The following is a 24,034-nucleotide window of genomic DNA, read 5'->3' as shown; positions in this document are numbered from 1 at the left end:
GACAAGGAGCACTGAGTACCAAAAGCACAGGCAGACCCCACGCAGCTCCATGCCCCGCCACCAAACGCTCCCTGTGGAGCTGCTGGTCGTTGATCCCAGACCTTGTGCCACCAGGTCTCTGTGCTGAGATCAGCTCCCTACTCCTGGCTGGGCTCATGTCCCACGCCACCCCCAGCCCCACAACACCCACTCTGCCCAGTGCTGTCATGCTCCTGCAGGCAGGAGAACTGGCCCTGGCAGCCCAGGGCATCCTGACGGGCCCCGCACCCCCTCCGCCCCCCAGTGTCACCATGGCTGGGTTATCAGCCCAGCCCACCTCCTCTGCCTGCGCAGGGCTGTCCCCGTCTCCCACCGGCTTCGGTGGCCGTGTGAAGAGTGCCAGCAAGGCCCCGCCGCTGCCCCGCAAGATCAGCCCCACGGTGTATGAGACATTCCTGGAGCAGAGTGATGCCTCAGCTGGAGGGAAGGTACCACCCCAGCCCAGGCCCCCGACCCCTGGTGTCCCCCACCCCTGCTAACTGCCCTCTCTGCTCATAGGCATCCACATCGCCAACAGTGGATGGAAATAAAGGGCTGAAGTCGCCACCACCTCCACCACCCAAGTCCAAGCGGCTGTCGCAGCTCTGACCCAGTGCCCGCCTGCAGCTGCACTGTCCCCTCGCAGCCACCCCTGCCATGGGGATGGAAAAGCCTGCGGTGCCCCTGCTCCCAGCTGCCTGCTGGACCACCCCTCACACGCCTCTCTTGCAGTATTTACAGAAGCATCCCACATGGCCACAGGACTCCTTGTGTGCCCTGGCACCCAGGGTGGCACAGGGCACCGCCATCCTGTGTCCAGCCAGGTCTGGCTGTTGCCACCCTCCAGATGCCCCCCTGGGCTGGGACCCACCTGACCCCAGACGCTTCCCAGCCCCTGTGGTCTGCGTCAGCCCTCAGGCCAGGCTCGCTCTCCTGCTAAGGTGAAGCAGTTGTGTGCCACCCTCTGCCAGGATGCCTCTGCCAGGATGTCTCTCCCACACAGAGCTGTGCTGAGCTCCTACCCACGCAGCCCCTCCAGTGGTGCGACCACACCGCACCAGAGAACTTTCCTTCCTCCACGCTGAATTGCCCACGGACCATGCCACGTGCAGGGCGACAAGCCAGCTGCCCACCAGCATGGGCTGAGCTCTTCCCTCCTCTCCCACTCTCCACCCCAGGGGCAGCTCCTGTCCCTCTGCCACCCACCCCATCCTGCAGCACCAGGACAAACAGGCACTGGGACTGCATAGGAGCCAGCCAGGTCTGTGAGTGGGCTCGGGCAGCATCGCGCTTCATGCCATGCCACTTCTCCTGCCGGTATCTGGCTTTGCTGCCCTGTCCATGCCAGGCTGGTGCCACTGCCTCAGTCAGCCGTGCTGGGCACCAGTCCCTGCCTCCCTGCTGCAGCACGCCATGGCCATGGCCGACTAATAAAGGACTAACGCATGAGCTGGGCACCCTATGGTGGGGCTGAAAACCCTGTATGCACCCCAGCACTCATCCCTGTCCATGGGCCTTTCCACAGCCAGGCACCACACGGGCACTGTGCCCCAGCACCCTCAAGAGCCGGGATTTGCCCACTCGGAGGCCCACGGCAGGGAAAGCCCAGGGGAACCCGATGCTGCTGGGGAACACACTCATTGTCCCCTGGCTGGGCTGTGCCAGGTGTGGCGTAGTGGCTGCCGGCACACTGCTCTGCCTCCCAAGCTGGCACAGGGCTGTTTATTTGCACGTGGTGGTGCAGGCTCAGGAGTCGTATTTACAGTCTCGTGTTAACGAGGAGGAACCTGGACCCGTAACCAAGGGATGGGGAGGGCGGGGGCTGCCTGCAGCAGGGAGCTGCCATCGGTGGGTTCTTGTCTACGTGGGAGGGTGGGATCAGCTCCCTAGGCTGGGGCTAAAGAGAGGACAAGGGAAGACGGCGCCTTGTGCCACAAACACGAAGTCTGGGACCAGATGGGCTGAGCTGGCGCCTGGGCTCCTTCCACACGCTGAACGGAGGAGCGGGGTGGTAGAGGCACCCATCTCTCGCTGAGCCCAGCACTTCACAGCGGGTTTGCCGAGGAGGCTGCCAGCCGCTTCCCAATGTAGATCCTGGATTGGAGAGAGCGACTGTAAGGCACCTGCATGGGGGCAGCCTGCTTGGCCTCAGTGAGCCAGTAGTGAGGGGACAGGGCAGCAGCCACCGAGACAACTGTGGCTGCTGGGACGAGCTGTGTAGGACAGCACCCAAGGATGAGCAGTCCAACTCCAGAGTGTTCCTCTGCTTCCCATGGGGACAGCCCCCTGGCTCAGGGCAGCTAAGGGCCCCCATATTACACAGACCACTGGCAGCGCAGGGCTCACCCTGCCCACACCCGAAGGTGGGTTCTGGCCAAGGCCACTCGACAGCACAGGTCGGGCCCATTCAGGCCCATCAGAAACTCACCCCAGTCCCAGGGTCAGCACGTGGCTGAGCAGCAGCGAGGGGATAAAGAGCAGCAGCAGCTCTGAACTGAAAAGTCTCTTCTTTCTCCCCACTGCACCTCCCTGCAGGCTCCACAGCACTGGCTGGGGGGAGCACACAAAGGCAAACTCCCTGGGAAAAGTGCACGGTTAAAGGGGGCACGACGGAAGAGGGCAGAGCACCCAGGAGGGTATGGGGACAGCAGGATGGGGCAGGGAGGCAGACAACAAGGGCAGGAGAAAGCAGGACATGCTGCTGGGGGACATGGGCCTTACTTTGGAGACAGATGTGGAGGGCGGCGGGCACAGGTCCAGCCGAGGGATGCTGGCAGGCATCGCTCCCTCCACTCGGCTTCCTCTGGCACATCCCGCTACAAGGAGGTGTAGGGCAGGTGAGGCCAGGGTATGGCCAGCACAGCCGCAGGGTGCAGCATGGGGGGACGGCTCCCTTACCTGCTGGGGGTGGGGACAGCCTGGCTGGGGCTGCCTGCAGGGAGGGAGCAGCTCACTCTCCCCAGGCTGCTCGCTCGTCTGGACGGCTCCGTCTTTATCCCAGGCTGGGGAGCCCAGTGTAAGCAGGGTACTGCAAACATAACGTCCTCGGTCACCCAACACCCACCCTGTCCAGGCAGGACTCCAGGTGCCCGACCTCCTCCTCAGGACTCACCTGTCGCTGCTCTCCGTCTCCAGCTGGGCCTCCAGCAGCATCTTCTCCACGTCAGCATGGCAGGAGGAGAACTGCGAGGGCTCGGGCTCCGAGTACCCTGGACCACACCGCAGCTCCACCCAGGAGCCTGGAGGGGCTGTCAGCCCAGCACCAGCCTGCCCCCCACGCTGCCCATCTGCTCTGCCCCGGGCCCACCAGTGCACCCCACCCCGCCCAAGAAGCCTCTTTGGCTCACCCTGTCCTGGCCAGGATCCCTTCCCTGAACCACCACCCAGGGACCACGGCAGCAATCTCCGACCTGGGACACCCTGCCCACCCCTCCCCGCCCAGGGCCGCTCCTCAGTGTCCCCAGTTCCCCTGAAACCCCCATCTGCCTCTGCCTGTCCCCCATGGCACGTGTCACCCTGCCTCTCCCAGACGCCCATTGATACAGCACTTCCCCACCCACCTCCGCCCACTTGGGACCCCCGTGGAATCAGCCCCTCCCGGTGCGTGCCAGCCCACCCAGGACACCCGCCCGGGCTCCCCGCTGACCTGCCCCCCCTGCCTCCCGGGACTCCTGTTGACCCAGAACCCTCCCAGACGCACGTCAGCCCTCCCGAGATCCCGTTGACCCAGTCGTCCCCCCCCCCCCCTCCCCGGCTCACGCCGGCCCGTCCGGGACCCCTCCCCCCCACCGTGCACCTCAGCCCACCCGGGACCCCATTGACCGGTGCCCCACGGACCGTCGTCGCCGGCGCACGCCATGGCCCCGCGGGTGCAGCCGCCCTCAGCCCCCGCCGCTCCGCCCGTCACGTGACGCCCGCGACCCCCCCCCCCCATGTAAATAAAACCACCGGCACCGGGAGCGAGTGTCTTAAAAGGGCACCGCCTCCCCGCCGGCCGCACCTCGCCCGGCACAGCTGGCGCCGGGACCGCCGCGTTGCCACTTTAAGCAGCGCCTACGTGCGGCGGGTGAGCGGGCGGCGGCCGCGGCGCGTGTGGATCCGCACGCAGTCGGGATGGCCCCGCCCCCTCCCGGTGCCCCCGCCCCTCGGTGCCCCGGTGGCCCCGCCCCCCCGGTTCCCCCGCAGAGCCGAGCCGCGCCAGACGCTGCCGCCGTTTATTTCCGCCGCCAGGGGGTGCCCCCGGCCCGGCCGCGCAGGGCACAGTCACTCCCGGGCCCGTCCCGCCGCCCCCGGTCAGGGGCTACCGCCGGCCCGCGCCGCGCCGTGCTTCTCGGCGAACCTCCTGCGGGAGAAAGCGGCCTCAGGCACGGCCGGGGGCTATCCCGGCATCGGGAACCCGAGCGGGAAGCTCCCTCCAAGCCTCGCCCGGAGAGGGGATGGGGTGGGCAGGGAGGAGAGGACCCCCAAGGGCCGGGGGAGGTTGCAGGGCTGGGGTCACCCTCCCGCTCCCCCTGCTCTCCCGGTGCCCAGAACGTGTCACCGCCCGGCTTTTGGAAGGGCGGTTTCCCCATCATGGTTTCCCTTTCCAGCCACTCAACGCGGGACACATCCAGGCACGGTCCCTGCCCGCAGCCCAAGTGTCCCACCGGGACAAGCTCAAAGGCAGAGGGGAAGGGGAGCGGGCTGCTGGTGAGAAGCTGTGACTGTCCCCAAGCACGGGACAGCGGGAGCCGAGACGCACCATGCTCCAGGCCCTCGAGGCAGGAAAAGGTGCCAGAGCAAAGACAGACTCCACCTGGGAGAAGGGAGAGGTGACACTGCAATGCCACCAGGCTCCTGAGAGCACCACCCTGACCTGACAGACACCCAGCTACTGCCACCTCCCGTGTGCGCTGCCTCCAAACTAAGGAACCAACCCTGCTGAAAACGCCAGTTCCTCCCCCGAGAACAGCCAGGTCTCGCTGACCGGCCAGGACCTTCAGCAGCCTGGGCAGAGGGCGGTACAAAAATAAAACGTTCAGCCAGCCTTTTGGATCTCCAACTGGCCAACCGACAGGGGCACCACTGCCCTTCCAAATCCCGTTGGGATCCTCTCAGAGAAGGGCAGAGATCACTGCTCCAGAGACAGAAGAGCCCCAGGAAAGGGAGATGGAAGACCGGGAGGCAGAAGAGCAACAAAGTCAGGTGGGGGGTAGCCACAGGAAAGGGTTCCCACCTCCTTTTCTTTGCCGTTGAACAGATCGTGCCTGGTGGACCCATCAAGAGCCCTCAGCCATCCCTGTGCTGGGGTTAACAGGTCTCGGGGACAACAACTCTGAAGAGGGAGCCCAACACTCTCTACGGCACAGGACTATTCTGAGGTGTCATTCCTCGAAACCGAAACGATCTTTTGGGAAAAACAGCCCTGTTCAAATTAAGTTCCTGGTGACTAAGAGCTACCCGCAGTCACCTAGGGCTAGCCCTGTAGAAATGGGCACTTAGAATTTGCCCAGCTTCAACTTCCAACCCTTGGGATTTCCTAGGCTTTCAGTAGCAAGAAGAAGCTGATGGAATGTCCAAAAGCCACCGGATCTCAAAGGTTCAACTTATCCTCTGCAATCTTCTCCCAACTCCCAGAGCACTCCAGTGCAATGTCCGTGTGTGGCACCGGACGGGTTCCCCCCTTCCCAGCAAGACCCTACGGGAGGGAGGAGACCCGACCCTGCAGCAAGCAGCCCTCTGGTCACTCTGGACTGAGCCAAACGCTCCATTTTCTCTACCATTTTCTACAGCACCTTCTAAGGAGTCAGCCAGGCTCAGCGGGAGATACCTACACACTGAGAAGCCATCATTTCTGCTGGAAGCTTATTCCATGGATTAATCAATTTCCTTTTTGGAAACAACTACCCTGTAACCTGTGTAAAGCCTGCCTGCCTGCCTACAACTTCTAACCATCAGTTACTATTCTGCTTTTCTCTGCCAGCCTTTCAGAACCTGGTTCCTTCACCCAGAATTATATATAGCGCCCCACCTCATTTACAGTAAGTTTAACAGACTTAACTTCCCCTCCAAACTCATTCTGAATTTTCTGTCTCTGTTCTATAAAAAGACCCAGACACCAGAACTGGACGCTTGTTCCACTATTTGCCTCATCCAAACCACGCACAGAGGTCGAACTCGCTCCCTGCTCTCTGTTATTTACACTGAGGAAGATTAATTGCACTGTCTTGATTGCCAAACAGCAAGCTTCTTTCTAAAATGAGTGTTCCATACCATCAATACCAATTTTGAAGAAATTTACAGTCCCGCAATGAATTCTATCAGTCAAATCTGCTACACCAAGGAACCAAACGAGATTTTGTTTTTGCTAAGCCCTATTCCTCAGCAGCTGTGCTTCTGGCAAACAGCTTCCATCCAACCCAGTCCCCAAAACCATAAGCCTGGTGGCAATTCAGGAGACAAGAGTGCTTCCCAGGAATGACAAGGGGCTGCACACTTGGCAGAGGTGAAGCAGACAAAACATCTGCCTCCTTCAGCCCTGGTTCACTGCCTCAGCCCCACTGTCTTGGCCCAGAGGAGGGGAAGGGGAAGGCGCGAGGCCAAGCAAGGGCTGACCCTTGCTTGGGGCATATCTGGGTACTGATGGGGACAGGGTCTGGGGACTCAGACAGGGTGAGGTGTGGGTGGACTCTCACCTCCTGGCATAGTCGTACAATGCTCGTTTCCGCTCCTGCAAGGACAGATGCCGCTGCACAGGGGACTTTGCGAACTGCTTTGTAGCTGGCTGGAAGAGAAAGCACAAGAGCCATCAGGAGACAGTCAAAGAAAGCCAGGAGACCTCCTTAGCAGCTCTGCAAGGACACAGCCTTCCAGTTTGGTCTCCAATATAAAATACTCTGTTCCCCTGACATCATGGCTAGTCCTGAACACAGGCCATCATGCTCTGCCTGGCGAGCCATCAGGCCAGAGGAGACAACACAACCACCCAAAGTACCTTGGAAGAAGGCATAGCTACGGAGCCCTGGATGCCAGAAGCAGCTGCAGCCTGGGAGGTAGACGGGGCAGGCAGGTCAGCACCAGCCTCCTTACTTTCAGGAAAGAAGGGTACTCTCCCCTCCAGCAAGTTGGCAATGGTGGTATCCACACAGTTGGTTTGGGCTTTAGGGACAAAGAGGATCTGTTAGAGAGGGAGCTGCTACAACAGGACACTCACATCCTTGCTGCCACCATGCTTCACAGTACAGCAGGGACAAGGTTTCTGCTTTTGGGCATCACTAACCCAGGTCTACCCTGATGACCTCCAGAGGTACATGAGGCAGCACCTCCTTGACCCGCTGAGCCATTGCCGTGATCCGCACATCCTCAGGAGCAACACCAGTCAGGCTGGAAGGCATCCTGGGCCTGGCTGCCAGGGGCTGGCTTGAGGCTGCAAGAGAAAGAACAGTGGGCACAAGAAGGTGGCCTAAAGGTGCACTGCCCTCAAGTTGTAACAGCTCCGCTTTCTCAAGTATGAAGTGGTGTGATACGAAAGTCGGACGTTCTGCACACCACCATCATCTCTGTGCTCAGGAGCGGTCGTCCTCTCCCTGCCAGCCAGCCACAACCCCCAGCCTGGAGCACACAGGCAGCCCCTGCTCCCCAGGAGGATGTCAGACATGCCTTCTCCTCTCCCTCCACACAGGAGTAACCAAGAACAGACTGAGGCCTCCCCAAAGGCAAAGCCCACGTGGCAGTTCCATAGTCAGGACACCACCAAGGACACCTACCTGGGGCAAAGGGGAGAAGCGACGTGTGTCTCAGCCTCTTCATGTGCTCAGTTTTATCTGCTGCAGTGAGCCGTGTGGATACCACACCCAGCTCCATGGCCAAGAGCTGCAGAAATGCAGAGAAGAGTCACATGTACATGAACTACAACATGCATGACCCAGGCATTCCCATCTTGCAGGGGAGTGTATCAGATGTACAGGCCTGCGTGGAGCCACGTCGAGGGGAAGAGGACTGGGAACTGATTTCTCCAGGGCCTCAGTGATGCATTTCAGTGTTGCATGGAGCACATGAAGGACCAGGAGTAGACAGTATCATCCTGACAAAACAGGCTGACAGGGAGATACAAGATCTTTGGTACAGGAGCTATGAAGCACCCAGCACATAAGGGAGAAGTGGAGAAACAACCGCTTTATTTGATTTACGGTATTATGAAAAGGGAGCAAAAAGTTTGAACTAGATGGGGAGAGCCTTGATAACTGGCAGAAAGGACAACGGGGCATAGCAAAACAGGCCATGGAAAAACTGTATAAGGGGCAATAAATATGGGCCAGAATTCCCATTGTACAAATACACCCATCCAGAAATGCCCTTTGCAACTCTGCTTGCACCCCACTCTCCTCTGTGACCGTCCCAAATTCCAGCAGTCCTACACATCCCTCTCCCAAGTCATCCTCCTACCTCCTGAACTCGGAGCGCAAAATCCTCACTCAGTTCTTCAGCTCGTCTGGGGACAGACGGCATCCACCTGAATGGGGACAACAGCACTGGGCTGACTGCTTCAAGGGCTGCTGGAGGAGCCAGCCCCATCTGGGATCAATAGCGCAATGGTACTATTCCCACCTCAGCTTGCCCTGCTCACCCCAAATCTCTCCCCAAAAGACAAGTGTCAAACCTCAACACTAGCTTGCAAAATTAAGGCACAGCTCAGAAGACAAAACTGGCTCATTAAATCTTTATTAGCATTCAAGCGTAACATGCGAAGTATCTCCTAATGAAGTTCCCCAAAAGGCCCCAAATGAGAACACACTGCCATTTACATGAAAGAAGAAAACAGATCAGCAAGACTCGAGCCAGATACAGCTGGGGAAAGCTACAGCACAAGACTTTTCCTTACTGAAATACCCCAGCCCCTAAATTTGACTCCAAGCCCATTCTGCTGCCTGTGGACCCTTATTACACCAACGCTACTCAGCCAGTCTGGGGTCACCTGGGCCCTAGACAGGTGTCTGAACCACCTCTGCAATTCACAAGGGATTGCAGGGAAGAGACAGACACTAGAGGACTGAGCTGCCTGCAGGGAATCACCCATGGGACCTGAGCAACCCTGGGGTGAAGTACAGCAGAGCAGCTGGCTTCAAAAATATAGCCGGCAAACGTAACGTAAAACCCCTGAGAGACTCCTTTCCTTCACCAGCTGAATGCAGGAACCAAGCACCCTTTCTGCTTCAGAAGCTGGTTGAAGCTGGTCCAGAAACTGGACCTGGCATGGACCAAATAACACTGAACAAAGCCATGCTGAAATATCACACCGAGGGTGCGCATAAGCACATACCAAAAGATCTCTTACTACAACAGTAAAAACGTCAAGCTCTCTGCCCACCCTAAACCCTCCCACAAATGGAAGAGAGAGAGAGAGATAGTACCTTACTTGATAAACTGTGAAGGGAACAAAGAAGGTCCAGAGCAGCTCTGTAATCCAGGAGGAGTCAGCCACACTCTGGGGAAGAGAGCCCAGTGAGATTGCAGCCCACAAAACACAAACTAGTCAGGTCTCCATCAGGGAAGCAGGCGGGCAGAACACAGCTAAGCCACGGCAGGAGTAACAGATACACAGGCAGAGAGGTGTGGAGGACTGGGAAAGAGGGAACGGCAAACCCAGCGCACAGCGAGGGCAAGCCCCAGGGCAGATTCGCCTTCATTAGTCTTCACCAGGCAGAGCAAAAGAGTCAAAAGTTTTCACTGCTCCGAGTCATTTTTTCCTCCCACTAGGACAGCAAGATTTTCCCTCAAGATCATCACCTTCTCTACTAGTCTGTGCCTTTAGAAAGGACCAAAAATGCCTTAAGATCTACTAATGCTTCCTTAGAATAATGAACAATCCTCCCTTATTCTGGCAGGAACAGCCCATGTAATATCTCAACTCCTGTAAGCTTTATCTCTTCATTTCCAAACAGGCTGCACTGTGAAGAAGTCTTAACAACTCTTCTCTTTGAAGATAAATCATTAAAGGTGATCTGTGATTTATTACTTTCTTCTTAGGGAAAAGGTTATTTAGTAATTTTTGGAAAAAGGAAGTACCGTGATGCCTGGCAGCAGACAGCACTGGAACAGGCGCTCCAAAGCGGTGGCCTTCTCAACGGGACGCAGCCCCCAGGAGCTGGACCATACTCAGAAGCAAGTCTGACTGAGAGCAGAAAGCTGAAGACTTCCAGAGACTGCCCCTACACTTTACTGTTGAACGGACACTGTTTCTAGAATTACCTTTATCCTGCAGTGCCCAAACTTTCCACAAGCTGGTGAGAACACCATCTCAAGACCTTCAGCTTGCAATATAGCTGCCTCGGCTTCTTTTACACATGGCTGTGTCCTCAACCAAAGCAGCATGGCTCCAAGATAGACCTTGTGCCTGGATTATTCCATGGCCTGGGAAGAGGTGCTATGGATGAGAATAGCCTAAAAACCACAGCCACCAATGGTCACATAAAGAAGCCTCATCTCCTGGATAAACAGATCTAAGAAACTTAAAAGCAAATGCCTTATAGTGATGCCAAAAGCCAGACTTCAGTTACGCTGCCTCGTGCCACAGAACACCACCCTCCTTCAAGGTTCCAGCCAATTGGAGCTGAAGAAAATTATTTCTTAAAACCAAATTTGGTGGTTTGCTCAGCCCAGTGTCTGATATATAGCACGCAAGTGTCTATAAGAGCTTTCTGTAAAGCACTGATTGAGCCATTCAAAGTATCACAGTCTTCAGAAGTTTCTGATGACTTGAAATTACGTAAGAAATCCACCAGGATTTACTTAGCCAATGTGCATGAAGGGCAAAAAATTCTGCTCGACCTCTAAAGGTAAAAATCTGAGCCAATAAGTGACTATAACCAGTAATTTCAAGCAGATCTGCAGTTATGTGCATGCTGTTCATAACACTCACGAAGGAAGGGATGCACGAAAATACAACTTGGCACATCTCATAGAATTTCTCAGAGGAGCCAAACCCATGAAAAGATAAGATATTCATTATAAACAGTCCAGAGCGGGACAGCTCTCCCACTTCTCTGGAGTAGCCATTCAAAAAGGTAAAGTATCCTCACTGTTAGAAAACTGTGTCTTAATCCAAAAGCGAACTTGTGCAGGACCAGCATTTAGTCTCAGCACCTGAAAAGACGACTGCTGTGTGCTTTGTCAGAAAAAAAAAAAAAAAATTCTCCACTTTCAAGCCTCTTCTCCAACAAGCAAGCAGTTATCCACAACAATCTCTCTGCCTTTTCTGTGATAAGCTGATTAAGCTGGCTACCTTTAAGTTTTCCTCTCTGGACTCTGCATCGTGCTTATGGCCTCCTTGAACTCTCTACTACTGCCCCACTTTCTTGGCAGCGGGGTTACCAGAGCTTCGCATAATATTTTAGCAGCAGTTTTCACCACTGTACACGTGCAGCTAACTGTACACGTGCAGCTATTGCCATTTCCTCACCCTACCAGATACTCCTCTTGCTATGCACGCACAGACCATGTTAAACTTACAAGTAACAGCCGTTCACCAGCAGCTCTCACTAGTTCACTGGATTGCAATCAATAATCTAGTTTCTTCATTACTCACTAACCCAAACTTCACCAGCAGGGATCTCAATATTGTCATCTGTAGCACCAATAAAAGCACTAAAAAGCACTGGGCAAAGAACTAATCCCTAACAGAATCTCACTTGAAAAATACCTGCATGCTGATGTTTTAGCATGGGCAGTGATATTTTGTGACCTGCTGGTAAGTGGTTTTCTATCTATCAACTGTGTTCTACTATCTTAAAAAACCAGACAATAGAGAATCAACTAAAATGCCTGACAAATATAAAATGCAGATCCATAAATCGTATCAAGAAACAGGAAATTCAACAAAATCTCACTCTGTAAATAAGCCAAGAACAGTTTTATTGAGATCTATTTAGCTGCGCTAGTATTATCATGATGAACTTTGCCACTTTTCTGAAGCTAATGTTGCATCATGTTACAGATCTGCATTTAGGAGACACGAGCTCAAGAACCAAATCCAAAGAACCTTGCACAACTTTTGGCACCTCAGCCACTCCCCCAGGGTGACCAGAGCTATTCTTCCAAAGCACTTTAAAAGAAGTGGACCAACAAAGAGGAAATGAGACACAGTGATGCTATGGTCATGGAAGCCAGATGGCATATTGTTAGACAGCTGAGCTACTAAAACGTTTATCAAAATTGCCAGTGTAACTAAAAGAGTATTGACTTAGAAGTTCCCTGGGAAAGGCACGTGAAAAACAGAAGCATTAGCACTGAGAAGCCAGTCCTTGAGGTGACGGACACAAGGACAGGCTGCACTACCCACAGGCTTCAAAGCAGAAGCAGAATTAATGGCATCGCCAAGACCCTCACACAGAGCTCGCCTCCACAACTCCTCCTTGCCCTACGTCCCTGACTCACCACAGTGATCAAAGGCCTCTGAACTTGTAGGGCAACTGGTTGTACCACATCCAAGATTGAGAACGGCCAAGAGCTGAAAAGGAAGAATTCAGCAGTGAATGACCCCAAAGCTAAAACAAAGTGATGACAGCCCTGCCGCAGGAATGCCCATTCCTAGTACCTGAAGCGGAGCAAGCCGGCCCGGCCGTTGGTGGCAGCCTCCTCCGGGAACAGCAGCAGTGGTGGGTTTCCTCTGTGGGATGAATACACCTTCAGGGAATCTACCAGTTCTGCTCGGCTTCCTGTTACTCCCAGCTCCATGAATCCTCGTGACCAGCAGATGAAGCCAGGGGCACCATTCAATGCAGGCTGCAAGGGAAAACAAGAGTAAGGAAGAAATGCCATCCTGCCCTCCCCTCAAGGCCTACTTTCCCAGATGACAGTGGGAGACAAAGTTCCTGCTTATTAGCAAAAATGCACCTGGGGCCAGAGGGAGCAACCTACATGCTAAAAGCACTAGCAGCAGGGAACACGTTACTGCCAGGCTTCAGAAACTGCTCTGGCCCCAATTGCCTAGGAATTGGATTCCTGATTTTCAGTTCAGACTGTCTGCCTGAGAAACGAATTCCCCCCCTGCCCGGGGTGACAACCGTGTTTCCCCATATTCTCTCTACTAGTTCCTGACACGCTTGGCAAAAGATACGCTACTTCCAAGAGTTACTTTTCTCAAAGTAAAGAGCAAATTTACTGCTGTTTTCAGGATAGAGGACCAACAAACTAACTCACTCTCAGGCACATTTGGAGCCTGTTGATTCAGGAACTCCACACATAAGGAATTTCACAAGAGTACAGGGAAAATTACACAACCACCAGCCCAGCACAATAATCCGAGCACTACTGTCCCACCACACAGCTGCCCTCAGCACTCTTCTGCAGCACAGCCGCCTGTCCGCATCCTCAGAAGTGGCACCCACCCTGCTTCTGACACCACCTATTTGAAAGGCCAGAAAAGGATACAGATGCTAGGATTCATCCACTCTCTTTCCATAAAATCAATACCCACTGTAACATTTCCTGCTCTTCCTCACCCTGTTTCCATTTTTCATGCAGTGCCTACAGAGTGACACTGAACCACAGAAAAAAACTCAAGGTGTGTGCAATCCTGGGTTAATAAATAAGAACTGAAGAGGCTTAGGGCTACATGTAAATTCTGAATGAGCTCTTCTCTTGAAGAGAGGTGCTTCCACACCTGCCATGATCCAGCTCCCAGTTACTCACCGTATTACATGAGGTCAGAAGGTTGATGACATTGTGATCGAATTGTGTCACGTGGTTGGCGATATACACCCTCACATTGACATCACGAAGCCGGGGATCACTTTGCCGCACAAATAAGCCCAGCACTGAGCACATCACACGAACAATAAACCTGGGGGTGGGAAAGTGCTTTCCTCAAGTCCTGCAGTCTGACCCGTTGCTGGCTTACATATCCAGCAAACAGAATAGAGACTTGGGAATTCATGTGACTTACAAAAAGACAGTGGTACAAAATGCAAATGACATGACAGATACGAGGGACAGGAATTGGGGGGGGGGGCTGCAGTTGGGGCTAAAGGCTGCCTGCAGAGCTGTAGCTGCAGCATGAAATACGGGGCAGCAAGCTACACAGAATTTCTTAGCAGACCACCCAGGTGATCTAAGTGTTTCAGATCAGTCTTTGAGCACTCAAGAGGCAACTGCTAGCTTTGGTCTTGGCAGGGAAGACACCTTCGTGGGTCCTGGGGACAAAGAGCCCTGAAAGCACAGCTCCCCATAAACCTCTGCATAAAGCTAGCCTTCATGGCTAAGGACCCCAAACGGGTGAGGGCAGCCCTCCCACCCCATGTTGCCCCACAGCAGTATCTATACACCACATCCCCACCCTGGGCAACAGCAGGAGCTCTGAGCCTTGGGGAGAGCTGGGCTCACGCACCGTCGCAGCACGCTGTCAGGCAGGGCACAGCTGACCAGAAAGACGTGTACACCAATGAAGAGGCGCAGGACGAGCAGACAGAGCCCCACGGGTGCGTACAGCAGCAGGGCCAGAAGCAGGAACCCATCAGTCGGAAACCTGTAGGACCAAAGAGCAGCACGGACAGCCTGAGCACGGCTGGGACACACGGGGGACGGTCAGATGCACCGCTGCCCCTGCTCTGTATGACCTCTGGCGCCTCCCCAACGAGATACCCAGCCCTTCCCTGTCCTCCCCACCACGAGACACCCGACCTTCCCCACGGAGCTCCCATGGGATACCTGTTTCCCCAGTAGACCCCTAGGGCTTTCCGCCAGGGACCCCCCAGCTTCCTGCGCGGGCCTCTCACGGGACAACCCGGCCCGCTCCCCCCCCGGAGCCCACGGGCTCCCCCGCGGCCCCTCAGGCCGCCACGACTCTCACCGGTGCGAGTCGAAGAGCCGCTCGGGGCCCGGGGCCGCAGGAGGCTCCATCCCCGCCACACCCGGTGCCTCAGGGCCGCCGAACACCCGCCGCCATCTTCCCCCGCGGCCGACCCGCCTGGCCCGCGCGGGGCAGCCTGGGAGGTGCGGCGACTTCCCGGCGTGCACCGCGCCGTCTCCCCGCGGGCCCTGGGCGGTCGGCGAGGCGGAGACAGCAGCTGGCAGAGACGGTGCTCTCACCGCAAACCCTGCTGGCCCTCCCTCACCGGCGGCCGCGCTACAGCTACCCGCGCAGCTCGCCGGAGGGACTACATCTCCCAGCGCGCCCTGCGGCGGGACTACAGCTTCCGGTAGTAGTCTGCAGCAAGACTACGACTCCCAGCGTTCCCCGCGGCGGGACTTCAGCTCCCAGTGTGTCCCGCGGGCGGGCACCGGAGCAGTATGGCGGCGCTGGCGCGGTGGACCCGGCTCTCGCTGCGGCCGGGCGCCGCGCGTTGGTGCCGAGCTCTAAGTGGGGCTTCCGAGGCCCCTCCGCCCCCACCGCCGCCGCCTCCCCCCTCTGCTGGGGCCCACGTGTTGGCGGCGGCGCTGGGCGCCGGGACGGCGGCGCTGGTACTGCTGTGGGCCCGGGAGGGCGAGGGACGGCGGTCCGCTTTGCCCACCCTGCGCGCCGCCGTGCCCGCTCCGCCGCCGCCCGCCTCGCCGCCGCCCGCCTCCCCCCGTGCCGCCTTCAACTTCATCGCCGACGTGGTGGAGAAGACAGCGCCCGCTCTGGTCTACGTGGAGATCGTGGGCAGGTACCGGCACCAGGCGGCCCGCAGCCCCCTCCCTTCCCCCGCCCCGCGGAGCCGGGCTTCCCTGCTACCCGACGGGGCAGATTCCCTCTTGACTCTGTCCCGATCCTCTCTCGTCCTGCACTTCCGAGAAGGGTCTGGCCCCGTCCTCCCTGCACCCCCCCACACCCTCCCCGGCCACACGGCCTTCCCTCTGCCAGCCTCCCTGCCCTGGCCTCCTCGTGTCCCAGGCACCCGGGCACGGCACCCGCATGGGGTCCCACTAGTGCTGCGGGATGGACGGATCCATCCCCTCACCCTGCTGTCCGTGCACGCAGCTGGCACGGGGTTGGTCTTCGCCACCAGGGCATGCCACTGCCGCACCACCACCTTGTCCTCCGGGACTGTTTTGGCAGAGCGTGGCCCCAGGCTGCCTGCGGCACAGAGTTACTCTGTTCCAGGAGCATGACTTTGCATTTACCTTTGAAGTCCATAATGTTCTGGCCATCCTTTGTCTCCAGGCTGTCAAGGCACCTCTGAATAGTAGCTCTGCCCTTCAGCTTATTGACCGCTCCCTCCAGTGTGGTGTCACCTGTGGGCTTGCTGAGTGCATGCAGTGTTCATCGTACCTTTGCAAGTTGTGTACAGACTCCTGATTCTTCCTGCTTGTTCCCCTGTTGCATGTTGGTGTGGACTCTCAAGATGGGGACCTTTCATGGGGAAGTGAAGGTGTCTCCCCTGTGGTGTGGTTGCCCAGACATCCTCACTACCCCTTGCTTCTTTCCAGGCCTGCCAGTCTGGGCCACGCAGTCTGCCTGGTCCCTGCCTACCCTCCACACGCCCACCCTCCAAGTCCTCTCAGAGTCCCTGCCACCCCTCCCTGACCTGTGCGCACCTTGCAGGCATCCCTTTTCGGGCCGTGATGTGCCCATCTCTAACGGCTCGGGTTTCCTGGTGTCTCCGGATGGGCTCATTGTGACCAACGCACACGTGGTGGCAAACCGGCGGCGCGTGCGGGTGAAGCTGGCCAGCGGCGAGCAGTATGACGCTGTGGTGCAGGATGTGGACCAGGTGGCGGACATCGCTACCATCAAGATCAAGCCTAAGGTGTGCATAGCAGTTGTGGAGATCCTCCCTGCATTCCTTCCCATCCGCTCACTGTCCTCCTTTCTTCCAGCACCCTCTGCCCACCCTGCCCCTTGGACGCTCCTCTGAGGTGCGGCAGGGAGAGTTTGTGGTGGCCATGGGCAGCCCGTTCGCCCTTCAGAACACCATCACTTCTGGCATCGTCAGCTCAGCCCAGCGGGGCAGCCGGGAGCTGGGACTGACCGCCTCTGACATGGAGTACATCCAGACTGATGCTGCTATCGATGTAAGGGGAGCTTGTGGCACACAGCGGGTTGGCACCTCATCCTGGCTGCCCTCTTTGGGGAGGGGGGAGCTGGGGAAGGGCTGTGGGTGCCGTGAGGTCAGAGGAGCCTAGACACAGAGCACAGGGAGAGGAAGGGATTCTGGCCCATCGCCTGGGCGCTGGCTGTGTTTCTCAGCCTGTCCCTGTTCCCTGGACTCTGCCTCCCTGCCGCGGGTCCCGCTGTGCGAGGATGTCTCTTTCATGGCCTGTTTACTGCTCTCTCCTCTGCTGCAGTTTGGGAACTCCGGGGGCCCCCTTGTCAACTTGGTAAGTTCTCCTGCTTGCCCCCTCGCTGGCCAGGGCAGAGATGTGCCATGTGCCCTTTGGTCTGTGCCCCCTGGGGCTTGGTGCCCCTCAGTGGGAGCAGTTGTGGGTGCTGCCAGGAGGGGGGGACTGTGTGTGCTCCAGGCTCCTTCTGAGGAGGAGCAGGGAATCAGCCCAGTGTGGGAGCCCTGTGCAGCATCTGTTTCGGGGAGCCTGAGCCAATGGGACTCTGGTGTGCCTGGTGAGGCGAGCATGGCTGATGCTGGCAGGGCAGAGAGAGGGCCTGTGTGGGCTGCAGCCCATGGGGATGGTCCTTAGCCAACCTCAGCAGGGTTGGGCAGGCTGCAGAAGCAGCAGGCTGGGAAGGGATGGGGGCACAGGCTTGCACAGTCATTCCCCTCCTTTCCACAACGCTGCAGCCTGGATAGCACAGTGCCCTTTCCCCTGCAGGATGGCGAAGTGATTGGGGTGAACACTATGAAGGTGACATCAGGCATCTCTTTTGCCATCCCCTCAGACCGACTGCGGAAGTTCCTGCAAAAGGAGGAGCAGCGCAAAAGTGAGTTGGGTGCCTCTCTGCTTGAGTGCTGGGGGAAGGAGGCCAGAGGGAGGAGAATGAAAGAGGAAAGCTCTTGCACAGCTGGGCTCTGGGCCCTTCTTCTGAGAGAAGAGCAAGCAGAGCAGGAGAGAGAGTCTTTGGGGGTAAGAAGATTCTCACATCTGGCATGAAACTCCCCTCAGCCATGGGAAAGCTGTGCTGCTACTTCCCTGCCTACAGGCATCTAACAAACTGCAGGGAGGATGCTGGCCTGCATCTTCTGCGGATAAAGATTTAAAGTGTCCCAAGTAGCTTGCACTTAAGTCCCCAGGGGTAGGTGAGGATATTTTTTTTTTCTGTCCATTGTCACTTTTCATTAGATCTCAACATGAAATCAGGAAAATCAGTGGACCATTTGTTGGTGTTCAAAGGGAAAGGATGACATGGAAATTGAGGGCCACTTAGCCTTGTGTGTACTGATGGAAATGCAGGTGCAGGATGCAGATGTATCGTGAAGGACAGGTAGTTAATTTAGTCTTGTAGAACACTACCTGGTTTTGTTCCTTTGTGTGTGGTAATTTATTTAATAGAGACTCTTGCTATCTGGTTCTCATGTTGACACTGGAGTGATACTCTCAGTCAAAAAAATAGCAATTCAATCCAGGAAAGTGAAGTATGCAATACCTATAAAGCTCTAACTGGTTAATGGAACTTAAATAAGCTGTTGGTAGGGAATCAGAATGACGCCCTCTGTACCTTGAGGTGTGTGGGCTTTGTGACTTGGCTGGCTCAGCCCAGCCATATTTTGAGTGTGTGTCTGTTTTCAGCCTTGTCATTTGATGTCCTTCCCTTTGACAGGCTCCTGGTTTGGCAATACAGAGACAAAGCGCCGTTACATAGGGGTGATGATGCTGACTCTCACACCAAGGTACGTGTTCTAAGGTCCAGGGCCAACAGGCTGGTCTTGGAGCGTGGTGCCTGTGTGACGGGGTCTTCCAAACTAACTGCAAGTGCCTGGTTTTGGGAGGATTGTCTTCAGAGCTTAAGCATTCACTCTCAAGTCTCTCTGTGCTTGTGTTGTGTTTAGACTCTGGGCTGTGTCAGAGGTAAATTAGAAGTTTCTACACTTGTGGCAGAATCTGCAAGCAGCAGAACCTACGACCCAGAGTGCCAGATCAGTCTATAGTTGTCACTGAGGGGAATTTGATAAAGATGCCTTACAGCACAGCATGAATGAAGAGCCACCAGAAACATTGTGTAATCAATAGATAGGCAACGTACCAGCTGAAAGTTGTGAAACGGTTGGGCAAGTTGCATTGTCTGGGAGGGGGGATCTGCCAGGTGAATTGCTGTGGTGCAGAAACAGTTCTAGAATATGGGACTTTCAGAATAAGAAATGGCAAGCTTCCCTGCAGTAGTGTTGACTGAGGAAGGAGGTGAACAGGTAGGAGAGCAGGCTGTATTGGCACACACAGGGTGGCTGCCACCCAAAGGGTGGTGTGAGGCTCTGGGTTTCAGGAGGAAGGCTGGGTGATGCCCCTGGAGGGAAGTCATCACAGTGCTGTCCAGTGCAGCAGTGGCAAGTGGGAAGAGGATGACTTGTGTGTCTGAGACTCTTCACCCTCATGACTGTGGCTTGGGAAGGGCATTGTGTTACCTCTGCATCTTAAGGAACACTCTGGTCAGCAAAGAGGACAACCAGCTTGGGTCTGACAGAAGGATCACCTGCTGCCCTTGCTTCAGCTGGTCCCCAAGATGTGCCTGTGGCCTTGGCACCCAACCAAGCAGCCAGGCAGTGGCAGCTGTGCCCTGCTGAGGACTGGACAGCCCTGTTCAGGCCTGCACCGAGCTCTGCTCGGGGCTGCAAGCCTTGGGAGGGAATTGCTGCAGGAGTTATACCTACCAGTAGCCTCCTGGAGGCAGCAAGTGCCTGTGTTAGGAGTGTGCTGGACCTGCACTCGCACCTCTGAGAGCAGCGCTCCTTTTCAAGCACGGTGTCTGCTCTGGTTCATTGGCTCTTACAGCCCTCTTTCAAGATACTTTTAACTAACTCTTGGGGCTCAGCATGCTGGTGGGGTTCATTGTAGTGTGCTTGGCAAAAACACTTTCAGGGCCATGCTCTGCCCTTGCTAAAGCTCTCATGGCTGTCAGTGGGTTTGCAGGCTGTCTGCAGCTCTGGACAGCAAGAGCAGTCTGTGGGGTTCCTGCCTGGGACACAAATGGAGGAGCAGATGCTCTGTGCCTCCTGAGATTTGGGGCAGTGGGATGGGTAGGGGAACACTGTCAGCATTGCTGGCGTGGCCACTAGCTGCCCAGATGCCCAGTAGATGGTGCTGGTACTCGGCAAAACCTGTGGGAGGTGGGAGCCCAACCTCCTCCCGCTTCACTGGACAGCCGTGCAGGAAGAAGTCCATCAGGGAAGAAGCGTGAAATGCTTCGGACCTGGCTCCTAGGAAGTGGGTCCAGCTTCAGCACAGCCAGCAAACAGCCTGGCAGCTGGTCCTTGGAAACCATCTGACTGCAAGTCTTGTTTGTGCCCACTTGCTGGGAAGATCTCCCAACAAGGGATTGTTCGCCTTGGAGTCGGGTGATTACACTGTCTGAACACGTTCATTTGAAAGGCCAGAAACTTGCTCTAGCACGGGAAGAAGGAGAAGCTCTATGTTGGGTACAAGCTTCTCAGCGTCCTGGTCCTGCTGCACAGATTGCCCGGCAGGCAGGAGCTTCCTGAGACACCAGGCCTTTGCCCTGCTGCCCTAAGGGAATGGAGGTGTGCCAGTGACTTTGAGCTCAGCTGTGGTGGAGCTTGTAGGTACCCTCACCTTGGCCACAAAAAGCCAAGGGAAGAGACAGGGCCCTGGCTAGCACAGCCCTCTGCAGTAATCTTACAGCACGGAGTAAATAGGGACTGAGCAAAAGACACAGCCAGGACAGCTGACCTCAACTGACCATGCTGCATGACATCATTCTCAGCAATAAAACTGGGGGGTTGGAGTTTTTCCAAGGTAGCCATTGCTCGGGGATTGGCTGGGCATCAGTCTGCTGGTGGGAGGTGGTCAGTGAGTGCCTTTGCATCACTTGCCTCTTTTTTTTCTCCTTTTTTCTTTTTCCTTTTCTTTCTTTCTTTGCCTGTTAAAATATCTTTTATCTAGACCCACAAGCTTTCTTGCTTTTGCTCTTCCAGTTCTCTCCTCTGTCCTGCTGGGGGAGTGACCAAGCAACTGAGTAGGGACTTACTTGCCACCTGGGGACAATAACCCACTACAACTGGGTGCAGCCACTCTTAGTGCTGTGTAGCCTAAAATCACAAAAGCACTCATTTACTATGTTTGTAGACACCTGCTTAAGGGCATGTATTGTTCAGCTTTAGTGACTGAGGTGAAGAAGCAGACTTGACTTCGTAAGCGTGCAGACCACATCAGATCAGTAGTTCTGTCAGTAGTGCCCAGAGACAGGACTAGAGGCAATGGGCAAAACCAACGTGAGATTCCATCTGAATGCAAGAAATCACTTCTTTACTGTGAGGAGGGTTGTCAAAGCCTGGCACAGGTTGCCTGGAGGGGTCGGAGAGTCTCCAGACTTGGAGATACTCAAAACCTGACTGGACACAGTCCTTGGGCAACCTGCTCTGACCGAGCCTGCTTGAGCAGGGAGGTTGGGCTAGATGATATCAAGAGGTCCCTTCTGACCTCAACTATGCTGTGATCCTGGGAAATCAAGGGATGGCAGTTTGCAAAGGTCAGTAAAAAAAGTAGAGTAGAGTTCAGCAACGACCAGTGTGAAGTGGGGAGTCATAACTGGCTCAACAGTTACCTAAGGAGGAGCAAGGAGTTGGGCATAGTGACTATGGGAATTTCTGGGGCTGCAGTGGATCAGAGCTGCTGCACAGTGTTTGAGGGAAGAAAGCTGTTTACACGATGAACGGTCCCTCCTCTCTGGTGAGGTACAGCTGGAGCACTGTGTCCAGTTCTGGACACTTTCAGGAGGGGTGAGGAGCAGTTGGAGAGAGTCCAAAGAGGAGCAGTGAGAGATGCAAAATTTGAGCTAGGTTTAGAAAACCTAATCTGTAGGAAGATTGGAGGAACTGGGATTGTTCAGGCAATAGACTCTGGAGGAGAGATGTGGGTATACCTCTGGCAAAAAAGAGGGGTCATAGCTTTTGTTCTGTGTCCTACCCGCCAAAGGCAGAGAAATGGATCTGCACCAGAGGAGGGGTAGACCTGATACAAGGAAGGGTGGTCTGACATGGGGCTGCTCAGTCAGGGGATGGATGTGCATCACCAGCAGGTGGGATCCAGCTGGCAGCTGCTCTGGTAGTTTCCAGCTCTTCCTGTCCTCTAGTTTTTGACAGTAAGATGATGGTGTTTGGGTGCCCCTGGAGTTTGCAGCTGGTCTCTTTGTGTTTAGCATTGTGCAGGGATGCAGGAGGAGAGATTCTGTGCCATGGTCTCCAAGCCTGTGCAGCCATGGTGGGGTGGGAGCCCTGCTCTGCCTCACAGCTCCTTCCCATGATGCCGATTTTTCACTCTGCAGCATCCTGGCTGAGCTGAAGCTGCGTGACCCCAGCTTCCCTGATGTCTCCTATGGAGTGCTAATCCACAAGGTGATCATTGGCTCCCCGGCCCATCAGTAAGTGCCACCCTGTGCCTTGGGGGGTGGCATGGGAGAGCAACTACACAGGATGGGGTGCATTTAGCTCTGAGTGTTTTGCTCCAGAGCAGCAGGGCTTGGGCCCCGCAGCTGTTGGTATGCAGCAGAAACCAACTTGGTCACCCTGGCCCACACATGGCGTCCTGTTGACCAAGATGCCTGTGTGGCTGGAGGGACACCTGGTGCAGTGTCCCCTTCCTTCTGGGAAGACAAAGCCAAGTGTCTGCTTCACCTGCTGTATGTTCCTGTCATCATTCTCCCCACAGGGCAGGACTGAAGGCAGGTGATGTCGTGCTGGAGATCAACGGGCAGGCATCGCGCCGCGCAGAGGATGTGTATGAGGCCGTACGGACGCAGCAGAGCCTGGCCTTGCTGGTGCGGCGTGGCTACGACACTTTGCTGGTGAGCGTCGTCCCTGAGGTCACGGAGTAGCGGTGCTGTTGCACAGGCTGCTGCAGGCACTGGCTGGCCGTGCTGGCTGAGAGCCGAGGACACAGGACTGAGCCGTGACTGTGCCGGTCAGGGAGAGACTGAGATCTTGTGAGGGACTGGAAGGGGCCAGGCAGAGGGGCCCGGCCTGGTGCTTGGGTGGACTCATGGTGCAACTGCTCCTCTCTGTACTCAAATAAAGCACTTTTTTAGGGACCCCCAGTGCTGTGTGGCCTCCTTCCCACGGCAGTGGCAATGCCATGAGGAGGCTGTGCTGTGTGAGACACTGCCTGCCCTCTCAGTCCTTGCATGAGTCCTTCCAGCTGGGGAGGAGGACACTGGCTGTGCCTCTAGAGATCTCCTTGGTGTTAGAGGTGTCCTGCCACCCACTCGGCACCCGCACAGGCTGTGATCTGACTCCTCCATCTGTAATACACGGGCACCCATCAAGCCGTGCCTCGTGAGGCCACCTCCTCTGCGAGTGAGAGTGGCCCTGGAGCTGCTCTGGGGCAGGCTTTGCGAGGGCGGCTCTCCCTGCCTCCCTGGTGTGCCCGCTGAGCTGGTCCTTGGCAGCACTCGCTGCTGTGGCTGTGCCCGAGAGGCCAGAGGGACGTGGCAGATGTCTGCCTCATCAGATTGCTTCCACGGGGAGCACTGCTCCAAAGTTTGCATCCACTTCTGCACCCATGAAGCAGCTTTCTGGACCATGGTGAAGGGAGTGTCAATGCTGGACTCTGAGATGGCTGGGACAGGATCTTGCTGGCTCTGATGTTCAGGAAGGCTGAAAGGAGCCTGTGCCTGTCCCTCCCCCAGCCCGGCGTCCATCCCTGCCGGAGCACTGCTCTCCCACGCATGCAGCCTGGCCCCTGGGGACAGTTTGGGGGCCCTCCCTGTGCTCTGCAGCTGGTGGCTGAGAGCCCAGCTGGCCCTTCTGAGAAGGAGCAGCTCTGGCTGTTCCTCGCCTTCCTGGAAGAGCTCCTGCTCTGCTCCGGCCCCTGCCAGAGGCTTTGGGAGGCAGACGGCTCTGAGATGAGGGCTTCCTTGAGGGGCTATGTCCAGCCCTGCTCCGTCAGGGAGGAATGTGTGTGTCGAGCCAGGCCCCGCTCGTGATGGGGCTCCCAAGCCCTC

At 56.2% G+C, this 24,034-nt stretch overlaps 4 protein-coding genes across 4 annotated transcripts in view; 2 read left to right on the top strand and 2 right to left on the bottom strand.

The window, feature by feature from the left end:
* Positions 1-1,466, top strand: part of LOC141464465 (dedicator of cytokinesis protein 2-like) — a 76,426-nt gene extending 74,960 nt beyond the window's left edge. The window contains exons 51-52 of the mRNA XM_074147402.1: positions 334-467; positions 538-1,466. Of these exons, the coding sequence (XP_074003503.1) occupies positions 334-467; positions 538-627 (224 nt within the window). The 3' untranslated portion in view covers positions 628-1,466. The remainder of the gene's footprint in view (positions 1-333; positions 468-537) is intronic.
* A 249-nt stretch (positions 1,467-1,715) lies between these two features.
* LOC141464649 (BCL2/adenovirus E1B 19 kDa protein-interacting protein 3-like) lies at positions 1,716-3,931 on the bottom strand. The gene is made up of 6 exons (XM_074147673.1): positions 3,856-3,931; positions 3,131-3,257; positions 2,917-3,046; positions 2,740-2,834; positions 2,447-2,596; positions 1,716-2,112 (listed from the first exon to the last, which is right to left on the bottom strand). The coding sequence occupies exons 1-6, from the start codon at positions 3,875-3,877 to the stop codon at positions 2,064-2,066; spliced, it is 573 nt and encodes a 190-aa protein (XP_074003774.1). The 5' UTR covers positions 3,878-3,931; the 3' UTR covers positions 1,716-2,063.
* A 287-nt stretch (positions 3,932-4,218) lies between these two features.
* AUP1 (AUP1 lipid droplet regulating VLDL assembly factor) lies at positions 4,219-14,951 on the bottom strand. The gene is made up of 12 exons (XM_074147672.1): positions 14,843-14,951; positions 14,381-14,518; positions 13,687-13,837; positions 12,590-12,777; positions 12,430-12,502; positions 9,408-9,481; positions 8,443-8,509; positions 7,764-7,869; positions 7,277-7,423; positions 6,992-7,155; positions 6,693-6,781; positions 4,219-4,360 (listed from the first exon to the last, which is right to left on the bottom strand). Exons 1-12 carry the CDS (start codon positions 14,890-14,892, stop codon positions 4,312-4,314), a joined length of 1,296 nt encoding a protein of 431 aa, XP_074003773.1. The 5' UTR covers positions 14,893-14,951; the 3' UTR covers positions 4,219-4,311.
* A 329-nt stretch (positions 14,952-15,280) lies between these two features.
* On the top strand, positions 15,281-23,123 carry HTRA2 (HtrA serine peptidase 2). Its single transcript, XM_074147640.1, has 8 exons — positions 15,281-15,638; positions 16,517-16,721; positions 16,792-16,986; positions 17,260-17,292; positions 17,740-17,848; positions 18,686-18,755; positions 22,361-22,456; positions 22,744-23,123. The coding sequence occupies exons 1-8, from the start codon at positions 15,283-15,285 to the stop codon at positions 22,907-22,909; spliced, it is 1,230 nt and encodes a 409-aa protein (XP_074003741.1). The 5' UTR covers positions 15,281-15,282; the 3' UTR covers positions 22,910-23,123.
* The last annotated feature ends 911 nt before the right edge of the window (positions 23,124-24,034 follow it).

This window comes from Numenius arquata, chromosome 5 (assembly GCF_964106895.1).
Source record: "Numenius arquata chromosome 5, bNumArq3.hap1.1, whole genome shotgun sequence".
Lineage (NCBI taxonomy): Eukaryota > Metazoa > Chordata > Aves > Charadriiformes > Scolopacidae > Numenius > Numenius arquata.
The sequence above is the reverse complement of the archived record's forward strand: the minus strand, read 5'-3'. Positions and strand labels throughout refer to the sequence as shown.